The 12,587-nt window shown below is 44.4% G+C and overlaps 1 protein-coding gene across 1 annotated transcript in view; it reads left to right on the top strand.

Moving 5' to 3' along the window:
* Window positions 1-570: 570 nt before the first annotated feature.
* PALM2AKAP2 (PALM2 and AKAP2 fusion) overlaps window positions 571-12,587 on the top strand; it is a 315,866-nt gene continuing 303,849 nt past the window's right edge. Inside the window, exon 1 of the mRNA XM_084834726.1 lies at window positions 571-1,119. Coding sequence (XP_084690852.1) covers window positions 1,075-1,119 — 45 coding nt within the window. The 5' untranslated portion in view covers window positions 571-1,074. The remainder of the gene's footprint in view (window positions 1,120-12,587) is intronic.

Raw genomic sequence — 12,587 nt, 5'->3', positions numbered from 1 at the left:
CCCTTCCTCCTATCCTTTTTCAATGCAAAATTGCCTTCCGAAACTTTTTTTTTTTTTTTTAAGCTGTGGTGGGAAAGAGATGAGATCCCCATATCTTTTCCTCTGGAGCTGAAAAAGAAGAAGTGGTGTGGAGAGAGTGATTTTGAGCTGAAAAACAACAGAGGAGCGGGAAAGGTTAAGCCATCTTCCTCTGCCTTGCCTTCATTTGTTCAGACATAGCCTCCTGCAGGCTACTCTGGTTTTAAAAACAAAACAGAGAAAAGAATCATGGAGAGCCACTTAATATGTTGTTTGAGCCTCAGTAAATAACATAGTTCATTGGAATGGGCGTTCCTGCGTTTTGCTTTGTATACTTATATCCCTTTCCGAATTTAGCTCCAAAAATCATCACAGTTCAGAGATTCCACATGCCTGAATAATAGCTCCTGAGTGGTGAATGCCACGTCCTTTGCTCTTCTGTGTTAAATCCCACCTTTACCCCATCACCCCACCCCACCCTGCCCTGCCCTCTTTCCCCGGAGCTCTCTCTCCTAGGGCTGCAGTAAAGCAGATCTTTCCCTTCCCCTGCCGTTTCAGGCAGGTTCCGATTACTATGTACGCTGCTGATGTCGAGCCTCCTTGGTGTGACCCGGCACTCCAGAGGAGGAGCGAACACGCTGTAAAACGTCAAGGCGAAAGAGAGAGGGGGGGAAATACAGCCATGCAAGCCGTCTCCTGGAGTCGGCTGCTTTCAGAGCATAGATGGCTTGTGTGACAGTGACAGCACACAGCAGCAGCGATGAAATGCAGCTAGCAGCAGCCTTACAGCTGGGGGACAGGAGGCAGGCAGGCAGCAGTCCAGTCCCAGTGGCTAAAATGATCTTACCGTGAACCTGTCTGCAGTGCGTTCCCAGCTGTGCCTGTTTTAAATAGATATAGATATAGATATAGATATCACTAGGATCCTGCTTGGCTTTTCTTTCCCAAATACTCTGTGGCTTAACTCGAGTGTGCAACTCCCTCGGTGACTGCAGTATCTTCTTCTTCTTCCCCCACCCTTCTCTCTCTTCTTTGCTGCATCCTTCCCTTCCCAGGATGGCGGAGGCTGAACTGCACAAGGAAAGGCTGCAAGCGATTGCAGTAAGTCTGGTTCATTTTACTTGGCTCTTTTGTCTGTCTGTCTGTGGATTGGGGGAACTGAGAGGCAGAAAGCACTCGGCATTCCAGCACAGGAGCTGGCCAAAGGGCAGGGACCCTGGTGAAGTTGTGCTCAGTTCACCTTTTTTTTTAATGTCTTCATTTGCTCCCTGGCTTCATAGTGAATAAATGGTTCGGGTTGGCTCATAGAGCATGGTATATCAGGTTCTGATGGGTTTACATTTTTACTGATAAAAGCTTTTTTTTTTTTTTTTTTTAAAGGGGGGTGGGAGGAGAATGCATCTTGACATGTTTGAAAGACCGGTGAAAAGGTGAGAGTGAGAAACGCTGTGCACAAAAAATATTAGTGCACTGTGTAAACTCTAGATTGGCAAATGTCTTGAAATTGGAACAGTGATCACTTGAAGATTGGCTTATTTTACTTCAAAGGCATGTGCAGGTATTTCTGGTTCAAAACTTGCATTGTTTGGTCTCATATAAACATCATGCCAGCTTTTGTTGTTTTCGGAATTAAAGGGAAAAACCAGTATAAATAGTTTTGGTGGTAACTTTGTAGTGGAGTCTTATGCACATCTCAGAAGTAAGACCCATTGAGTTCAATGGGACTTGCCTCCAAATAAGTGCACATAAAAGGATTGCAGCCTCATTGCTGATCTTCCTCACCTGGAATTGGAATGTAATCTGTGCATTTTAATAGTTTTCATTAGACACATTAGACCAAGTGGAGTCATGTGCTTATTGAGAGTTCCAGGGGGTAAAACACTTCAACAACAAGTCTCTTTTGCAGGCCAGGTCACACAATCATTTTTTTTTAGCATAGTGAAGATCAGCCTGGTATGTATGGCCTTCTCTCTGTCCCATCAGCCAGGACAGCTAGACTGATGGGGACGAGGGAGAGGGCCTTTTCTGTGGTGGCCCCTCTCTGTGGAACTCCCTCCCTAGGGAACTCCGCCATGGCCCCTCTTTAATGAGCTTCCACTGTGCATTAAAAATGTGGTTGTTCAGGCAGGCATTTGGGTTAGGGTATTTTAGGAAACATTTTTATTGTAGAATGTTATTGTTTTAAGCTGTTTTATTATATTCTGTACATCGCCCAGAGTGGCTGGGTGACCAGCCAGATGGGCGATTAATAAATTTAATAAATAATAATAATAATAATAATAAGATACCCTAAGTTGGAACTTGCCATGCCCACTAGAACTATAAAATGCTGTAACACATGTCAAGATCATCCAGGACATGGAGAACCCCAATATGGTTTGGGCCAGGAAGTGTTTAGTAACAGTCTTAATCTGTGGATTGGAAGTCCACATGACATGCTAAAAATTTACCTAAGAACTCGGACTCATGATAACTTTCACCACAGAAGCTCCTCTATGTGACCCACCCTATTCAAAGCATCTTGAGTGAAGTGCACAATAGTTAAACAATGCAAGTTTTGAATCATATCTTCAGTTTTCTACAAATGATCGATTATTGGGAGGGAGAACAAAGAGAATTCAAAGGTGGATTCTTTGGGAGTCTTTGTCCTCCATCTTCCTATGGGATAGCCCTCATTTTTCATTGAAACATCAGGCAAATGCAGTGTGTGAGTACGGTCCTGAAAGTAGATGGAAATCTGAGGTCTAGTGAAATAACCCCAGATCTAAGTAATCACTATACTCTTTCTTTGACATTTAAAGTCTGACATGCACAGAATTCTATTTCTGCAGAATTCCTGACAATGTACCATAAATTAAGCATCTGACTCAGTATTCTGAAACCAAATTTCTCCATCCTCAGCATTTTCATTTAAAAAAAAAAAAAAGATGTCTCTTTGTCTGTAACAGATCCTAGGAAAAAACTTTAGCTTACGGGTAATAAAACAATTGCAGTACTCTGGAAGAACCCTATTGTTGTGCTTTCTGCTCATCCCATCTGACCTTGTCCTTGAGGTAGCACATGAGATCCATCCATAAGAGTAGGGAGGTTTTCCTCCCCCTAGTTTGTAGAGCTGATATGCTTAATCAAGCAAAGCTACAGACTCAGAAGGGCTGGGCTGGGCTGGGCTGGGTAAGTGCAGACGTCTGTGCAGCTCAGGTCTGAAGTAAGAAGACAGAAAATGACTGGGGCTGCTTGGATTTTCGGGAACGCTGCCAGAGTGTTGCCAATGATCAACAGATGTCGTGTTTTACTGTAGCTGCCCCCAGATGGATTCTATATTTCCTTTGTAGGCACAGCAATTGCTGCTGCTCTTGCTGATGAGAGGCTGTTTCCTTTGGTCAGTTGCTCTGGGAGCCTCTTTTTTCTTAGGTCACTTAATCCATTCATATGTTGTTGTTGTTTTAATATTACATTTATATCCCACCTTTTTTCCTTTTGCAAGGAACCCAAGGTGGCCCACATGATGGTCTCCTCTCCATTTTGTAATATTAAATGCCTTTATATTTAAAATTTGCAGACCTACTCTGCATTAAAATCTTTTGACATTGTTTCCAGAAAGCATCAAAAGGGTTTCACTGGCTGGGGAACAAAACCTCTGATGATTTAAAGGATTTCATATTTTAGCCATTAAGAAGCAAGTGAATCGTTTCCTATTATTCTAAATAAATAAAAAAAAGGACTCCAAGTCTCCCCTGACATGTAATCACGCAAGGCCAAATAGCATGTGATGTTGTTGATCACGTGGTTTGCTTTTGAGTAAAGGATTTTCCTTTCAGAAATAGCCAAAATGGGATGGGTGGGGCACTGAATCAAATGGGAGGCTTTTCAGCACTTGCAGTGCTAATTGCAAGCGCTGGGGCCCAATCCAGATCAGGATCAGACTGGGGGCAAAGGGCTAAAGCCACCCTCCCCCTTCAAGAGTTTCAGTCTGGATCAGAGCCCCTGTGCTTACTATTTCTGGGGTGGGGGGGAATACTGTATTCAAAGGCAAACCACATCATTAACACCATATGTAGCTTGGCCCAGGCCTGTAGCCAACCTAAAAGTTCTCGGGGGGGGGGTTCCAAAAAGTTGGGGGGCAGTTCATCTGGTTTGCAGGCTTTTAAAGACAAAATTGTAAACTTTTTAAAAATTATTTGTTTATAAAAAAATATTTAGGGGGGGCAGTTGTCACCCCAGCCCACCCCTGGCTTAAGGCCTGGCTTGGCCCTTACCATGCTTTGGATTAAGGTGTTCAAGGCACTTTAGCAAGGCACAACCAAGTCAGTTTTAAGATTTGCTGTGAACAGATAGGAGGAGGACTAGATGTTACAAGACATAACACTAATGTGGGGACTTGCAGGTAATTATAAAGGAGGATTGGTAGACTGGAAGGGTTGCTCTAAGCCCTCCTCCACCAGGCACAATCCAGAGAAAGTTGGGAAATCAACTTGAAATGAATGGGCTTTGGAGTCCAGTTCCAACGGTTCCAGCACTAGGCTACTTCACACTTCTGTCATACCCTTCTGTCATATCCTTTTCGGGTGGCAGATGAGCAAACAAGTAACCCTCCTTCATACACATAATGTAATGCAGTGATTCTCAACTGTGAATTACCGAGAGCCAGTGTGGTGTAGTGGTTAGTGTTGGACTGGGACTCGGGAGGTCCAGGTTCTAGTCCCCACTTGGCCATGAAGCTCACTGGGTGACTTTGGGCCAGTCACTGACTCTCAGCCTAACCTACCCCACAGGATTGTGAGGATGAAAAGGAGAGTAGCAGGACTATGTAAGCCACCCTGGGCTTCTTGAAAGAGAAAAGAAAATGGGATATAAATGTAAAATAATAATAATAATACATTAAACTGTGGGGTGGGCTCCCTTTGACACGGGGGTAGCATTCTGTAGAAGGATCATTCATTCATTTTATTTTATTTTAATTACACTTTGCCCGATAACGAGTTCTCTGAGCAGTGTACAGGTAAATTAAAAACGTAAAAATACAAAACAAGAAACAATGATAAAAACAGCATTTAATAAAACCAACATAAACCAGCAGCAAGGGGTAAAAACAATGCATGTTTCTGTCAGAACGAGCCAGAACTCTAAATAAGGTATCCCAGGTGTTGAACCTATTTGGATGATAGGTTCAGCACCTTGGCTAGCTCCTTTAGAGTTCTGGCTGGTTCTGGCTGAAACACAGAATGGATTCACACCCACCGAAATCAGAGCCACCAGCCTCCACTGAATAAAAATACACTCTATATAAGGCCAAATAGATCTCCATTCCACAGGGCAACATCAGGCTCTCACAATTAACCTACACACACTGGTTGGCAGCCAGCCCCACCTCTGACTTGAGGGAGCCTTCCTCCCAGCTCTCACCTGGCTTTCCTCTCTCAGTCTCTTCCCCATCTCTCTCCTGGGGAGGTCAAGATTGCCACTCCTCCTTCAGACACCACCCTTTCCATGTTTCTCAGAAACTTTCCACCAAAGATCCCTTCTAGGCAACAGGCTGGAAGGGATCCTTATCAGGCTCCAGAGGGGTGGGGAGGAGTCATTAGGGCGGGCTGAGAATCTTGTTTCAGTTCATTTTTTATAAGAATTTCCCTCAAATTACAAATGTCTTAATATTTAGAATGGGAACAATATGAGGTTATACAAAATGGAAAGTGGGAGAAACTAGGGATGTATGGATTGTGTAAAATCTGTTCCAGCTGTGTTTTCATGGATTGTTGTCAGGCACCTTTTGTTCCATCGTCTGCCCATTGATTGAATTTGTTTGTTTGTTTTCCGTTTCCATTAAACAAACATTGTGAAAATGCGCATATTCCCCCAAATTGACATTTTCACACTTTAGCCTATGGGGAAAATGCACATTTGGGGCCGGGGGGCGGGCGGTTGCACATTTTTCTATGACAAAATGTGCGCAAAATTCGGGAATGTTAGAAAACTGGTCCGTAAGTTTGTGGAATCTGCCCAACGGGGGGGGAGCCAGTCCGCTGTGGAATCCACAGGTCGGATTCATGAAAATCCGAACTCATTTGGTTCTGTTGTGGATTTCTCTGACACACCCGTAGGAGAAACCCAAACTGACAGAAGTGTCCATCCAGAGCCAGGGCTTTGAATGCTTAGCTTTTAAAGTCTGGGTTTGACTGTCTTGTCTCTTCAACCACATCAGTGCTGAATTAGGTTGCCACCACTTTTTATCTGACAGGCTCCTCATCTTTAACAGCTACATGGCAGGTGGGTGGTCATGATCCTCCCCATGCTGAGAATAGCTGTATCTGTTGAATTTGCCTGGTGCAAATGGGCAAGAATTTTGTTTCAGTTCATTTTTTAAAACTAAGAATTTACCAACATTTGCAAATGTCTTCGTGTTTGGTTTGGAAAGAACTTGAGGTTTTTTAAACACACACACACTCACACACACACTGAAGACAAGGGAAAGCTACACTGATGGATTCATCCATTCCTAGGAGTGAGAGTGAGACAGGTAAACAAGTGCAGCTCCTTGATGTTAGTCCCCCTCCACCAAGCACTTCTTCCAGGAAGCAGCTTTATCAGTCTCCAGGGTAGAGCAAGACAAGTGGATAAGGTCCGAGACCAGTGAAGCTTTCCTTCACAGATTCAGTCAGCCAAGACCTGGTTGGCTCAATGTTTCCTGGCAGAGGCTGATGATGATCCGTATTGGGTTTGTGCGTAGCTACATTCCCAGTGCCCCATTGCCCCACTCTGATTTGGGATGAAGGAAGCTTTGGATGAGACGCTGCCATTTGATAGTGCCCTGTGTGTTGCCGCTTGATAGTTCCCTTGACAGTCCCCTCTCTCCTCAGGAAGGAGTCTGAGATATCCACCACTTCTGTGCTATTAGTACTTCAATCCACAAATATTTGGGTTCTGCAGAACACAGCTGTACATGAGACTCTCCACGTGCTTGCCTGCAGGGCGTATTATTAGTGGTGTTGGCTCTCTCCACAACTTACTGTATTTGGTGGCTTCCCCAACCCAAGTGCAAAATGGTTTAGAAACATGTAGCATGCATGGCAAGTGGTCCACGCGGCAATGCATACATGCAGGCACCCAATGTGAACAGGGCTGTGAAGTTTCACCCACCTTACCCAGTAGGTGGTGGCAGCAGTGCGCGCCTCGTCTTCCCCCACCACCAGCAATCTGCATGCATTTCCTCCCCCACCCACTGCAGAGGGATGGAGGAAGCATTGAGCTCACTCTGAACTGACTATATTTACCCTCCGTGACATTGTCACAATGCCAGATTTGATTGGCTTCTTTGGGGGCATCACATCTAGAACATCATCCCTGATTGGCTGGGATACTGCGCTGAGAAAAAAATGTAACGTGCCAAAGTTGCCTAGGGAGACAGTGAACGGAAAGCCAACTGGTGCCAAAAGGTGAGCTTTTGAGGGACTTTTCCATGAGTGTTCTGGGTGTCCTGAAAGCCCCCCTTTCACGCACAAAATGTTTACCCACAAACCTTCAGTGTAGCCCTAGAAATGACATCCTACACCTACCTGTGCTGCTGGCCCATACTATTTCTACAGCGTCCTGCAGTTAGACTGATGCAGTGCTGTTGCTACCCTCCTAATGCAACCCTTGTTTCTGGCTTCACCATCCTTCCCTCCAGTGAAACTGACAAGGTTAGGGAAACCTTTTCCAGTTTCACAGATGCCTTGTCAGTTCAATTTACTTGTGCACGCCACTGCTGGTGCATATACATGCGCTTCTAAAGGAAAACACACAGAAAGACTGCAGTTTTATACCCACTTACCTGGGTCTAAGCCCCATTGCATTCAATGGGGCTTCTCAGTAGGCATGTATAGATTTTCACCAGAAAACTGTCCTGCCATCCTTCGGGCAGCCAACGGCAGTTGCAGCACTGAAGAGGGATGGGCAGTGACCTTTTCTCAGCCTTGATGAAACTGCTGTGGAATCCCACCAACTCTGTCAGTTTCAACAAGGGGGAGGAAATCTGCACTGGTGAAACTGACGAAGCTCCCCTTCCCACAATCCTGTACTGAAAAGAAAGATTAAAATAGGAGGGGGAGAGCTATTCCCAAATATGTGGCCAATATGGAAAAACGAGTAGCTGGAAGACTAAAAAAAAACCTGCTTCAGATGCAACACATCTGTTCACAAGTGACAAAAATGCAGGGAGGTTGAAAGGCTATTGAAATCCATTGAAGAGACACCCACTGGCGCTTAGAATCAATGGGCATAGGCATTATTTGGTAATTCCTGTAGTGACCAAACCACGTTTTGTTGTCATCCAACGGAAAGAAGGAATAACTCCTGTGGTATTTTAAACAAAAATTAAAATGGCTTCAGTCTGCTCAGAGCTTTGGAATGAGTATAGGGCTTGGTGACCCTCAAATAATGCCTAGCAGCAGTCATATATTCCATACCACCTCATGGGTTTGGTTTGGTTTGGTTGCCTGATTTTCACAGGAAATAGTGTAAGAACCTGGTGCAGCTCCTCTTCTGATCTTTCCCTGCTGTGCAACCTGCTGCATTGGGGGCTTTTTTTTACACCTGAAAGTGGGTGAATACTTTGTGGTGGAGGGTAGACAATTATTGCAGAAATCCCCAGACAGTGCCAGGGCAACCTAGTGTGTCATGAGAGGTCTGTTAGCATCCCTTGAATTAATCAGATAATGGAAGGTTCCCGTGTGAGTCCAAAGAATTCACCTATAGAAGAGATTCCCTTGCTTATTAGAGGCCATATAGGTCAAAGAATGAGCTGCCATGATTAAATCACCTGTCATGTTACAGTGGTCAACAGAGATAGATGTTTTAATATATGCCCGAGATGGCTTGCATCGCTGCCGTTAACGTTTCATCAGCACCTAGGGAGCGTACTCAGAATCAAGATCTGTTAACTCACATAGGTTTACAGCCAACCCCACCATGGCATAGATAATGACAGATTCAAGATATGTGTAACATAAGCTGGTTTTAAGTTATTTAACTTAGAAAAAACCACAATCCTAAAAGCCCAAACAACTGCTATCGTATCATACATTATACTTTTGGAGTGAGTTATTTTTAAAGTGTATATCTAAACATTGAACAGTCTCATTGGAGAATGAAACAAGATATCAATATCAATACAATACAATAATATCAATACAAGAACATCAGTTGACAGTCCTATCTGATGTACTTATACTAAATTAGTTTAGATGCAGATAGAAATGCATAGACCACTTTCCTGCAAAAAAATACTCCAAAGACAGTGAATCTCAGAAGGCATGGGAATTATGGGATTTGTGGGCCAATACAAGGCAGAAATACTGGTGCTGGTCATAAATTAAAAAGTGAAATGCTACAGGGGGCCATTTCAGGAGTTCAGTTGTGGGAATTAAGATTCACAAACCGGGCTCAATTGTCTTCTCTTAGATATATTCAAGATTACATGTTTTAAAAAGCAGTATGTATTAAGACACAAGGCTCTGCCCTCCCTAAATGACACCCCTGTGAGGTATAGGCTGTCATAAACAGAGCCAGCATGGTGTAGTGGTGACAGTGCTGGACTGGGAGCCAGGAGATCCAGGTTCTAGGCCCTGCTCAGCCATGGAAGCTCACTGGGTGACTTTGGGCCAGTCACAGACTCTCAGCCCAACCTACCTAACAGGGTTGTTGTTGTGAGGATAAAATGGAGAGGAGGAGGAGGAGAATGTAAGCCACCTTGGGTTCCTTGCAAGAGGAAAAAAGGCGGGGTATAAATGCAATAAATAAATAAATAAATTCTATCTCTTTACGTTCAAGATGAAAAGCTATCTGCTGTGATGTTATATTTCTGTCTCCAGAAATACAGCTACATTACTAAAGTCATAACATAGCAACTCTGAATGGGACCTAACACATTACTGTGTTAAGCGCAAGGACTGATTCTCCCTTTTATACTCAGGTTAGGTGGTCAGCTTTTCCACTGACTCCTGTAGCTGTCTCTTTAACAGTGGCATGCTGCATAGACAAGAGCAGGTTATGTTGATCTCCATATTGCGAAAGGCTTCGCCTGCTGATTCTAAAGTTCACACTGCTATTAAAGTCACTGGAACAGGCCAGGGCATTTTAAAATTTTTGTTTTTCTTGTTTTCTGGTCAATTGGTAACTGGAGGATGGGTTACCGGAGTTCAATGTGTGCGCACACCTCCCAAAAAAGCCTGCAGTGTGCATATGCGCAACATTTTTTGCCTCTTCCTTTGAAAATGCTCGGACGCAGGGTCCCAGTTCTTTCCTGTATTTCCAAGTATTTGAAAGGAACGTGTGCCACGTTTTACATGAGTGCGCCCTTCAGGCTTGATGAGGGGTACATGCATCCTTCAGTTAAAGATCCACATGCCCCAAGTACAAAATACAAAGTGAGACTTGGCCACCAGCCCTAGGTGCAGCCATCAGCTGTCAAAACCATCATGTGGCTCACTTCAAATTCCCTCTTTAAAGGAACATTAACACTGATACCACCACAGAGGCCTATATCAGGTCACACATTCTTAGACCCAAACATGGCATTAGCTCCTTAAACTGATGTGTCTGCCATAGCCTGGCTCTTGACATGACTAGGCTTCCTCTTCAAGGCTCTCAAAGGTTAACACAAATGAGGGCTCTCGTTAGAACAATTTGTTATTCGAACCGAAGTGTGTTAAGAAGCAGTAGCCTGGTCAGTGCCTCCTTTCCAGAAATGCTGATGGCCAAGAAGGCTTCCATCCTGTTTCCCCTGTGTTGAATTTAGATTATAAGCTCCTTGGGGCAAGGACCTGTCCTCTTCTATTGCATAAAGCATCATATGCACTGATAGCGCTATCAGTGGTGCAGTGAAAGCTGGGCCTCAGGACCAAAGCCCAGAGCCTCCCAGCCCAGAGAGCCCCCAAATGAATGCTACCCAGAGAGTGGCAGGTGATGGGGAAAGCTGCAAACAGGCCAGTCATCAGCACTTGGACTGGCAACTAGTATGGGCATACTGAGGTCCACCGGGGCTGGTGCTGATCACCACAGCTTCTTTTCTTCTTCTCCAGGGGGGAGCCCAGTTGGGCATATACATGACCATAGGAGCTCATTTTATTATTATTTTTCTTTAAATATATGTTATCCTTTGATACAACATCATGAAGCTTATTACCAAGTAAGAGAGCAATTCTGTGACCCCTAGACAGCATTTGGGCAGGCCATAGGATAGTCTGGATTCCTGGATCCAAGGTCAGAACCCCCTCTCCCTCCCCACTGCAGCAGGCGCAGACAGGACCATGTCGGCTGCCTCTCCGAGGTCGCAAAGGTGACCTTGGAGGGAAGGGAAAAGGGGCGTGCCAGTGGGCGGGGAGGGGAGGGCTTACGCCATATCCCCAGGCCTCCCCACCTTCCTTTCCTCCACATCCCCAATGCCTCAGCTAGACGGGCAAAAAAGCCCATCTAGCAAAAATACAGAATGGGGGGAGCACGGAAGGAAGTGAGAATGCAAAACTGTGCCTGCTCAAGGGTATTTCTTTTTTTCATCAGGGTTGACAAACAGTTTGACAAAAAAAGGTTTTGTTTGTTTGTTTTGGCGCTAACAGATCAGGAATGTAGAAGCAGTTGTAAAACATAGAATGATTTTTCGGGATGAGAAGAAGAGAGATGTAAGTTGTGTGGTTGACAATGAAAGTAATACAACATGCCCATCTAAACCCACCCAGCCACGAGAACGTATGGCCATTAAGTCCAGTGAGCACTACAGAAATAACAAATAACAGCAGTTTAACTGAAGCTGGAAAATAGTCAAAATACCACAGTAAACATCGATATTCAGTCTGGCAGCAGCTGATGCTTTTTGCATCAGAGAGTACTCCATTTATCTCAGCTACTTCTTTCTCCCATTGCCATAACATTTGAGCATCTTTCAGTACCAAAATGCATTTGACCCTGGAAGGCAGAGAATTCATTTTCAAAGGCTTATATTTGCAAAGGAGGGCCTAAAGAGTGCAGAGCTATTGAATGCTTGGCTCAGGGTCACACACAAGATCCGTGCTGGAGTATGGCATGGAACAGGATTCCTCGAAAGGGCAGGAGGCTATTGCTTATTGATCCCACTTGTCCTTCCTAGAAGACCAAGGAATGCATATTGTTAGCTGCTGAAATATTTTTCGCTTGCCAATGAGAAGGCTGGTATTCCAGCAATTTACCATGTAGAGCAATAGATTCAAACATAGCTAAGACCCCGGCAACAAAGCACTCATGTTATGAACATAACAGTGCATGGCTGCATGACCTTTGGTAAGTGAATCTGCAATAAGAGGCAGATCTCCTGATGGCTCCTGGGAGATTCGTTCTGCTGGATGTGAAAAATCCTAGTTTCCGTTTCTTCAGCGGTGAAGACCTTTTCTATTTATTGCTGCAGCTACTACCATTTTTACTGAGAGTAAGCCATTAGAGCAATGTTCTCCAACCTAGTGCCCTCCAGTTGAAATCCAAGTTTTGGACTTCAACTCCCATCAGCCTCAGCCAGAATGGCCAATGGCCATGAATGTTGGGAGTTGTACTCCCAAATATCTGGAGAG

Source organism: Heloderma suspectum, chromosome 2 (assembly GCF_057233095.1).
Source record: "Heloderma suspectum isolate Gila_16-S chromosome 2, 16-S_ref, whole genome shotgun sequence".
NCBI classification, from domain to species: Eukaryota; Metazoa; Chordata; class Lepidosauria; order Squamata; family Helodermatidae; genus Heloderma; species Heloderma suspectum.
This window is presented reverse-complemented; position numbering and strand designations above follow the sequence as displayed.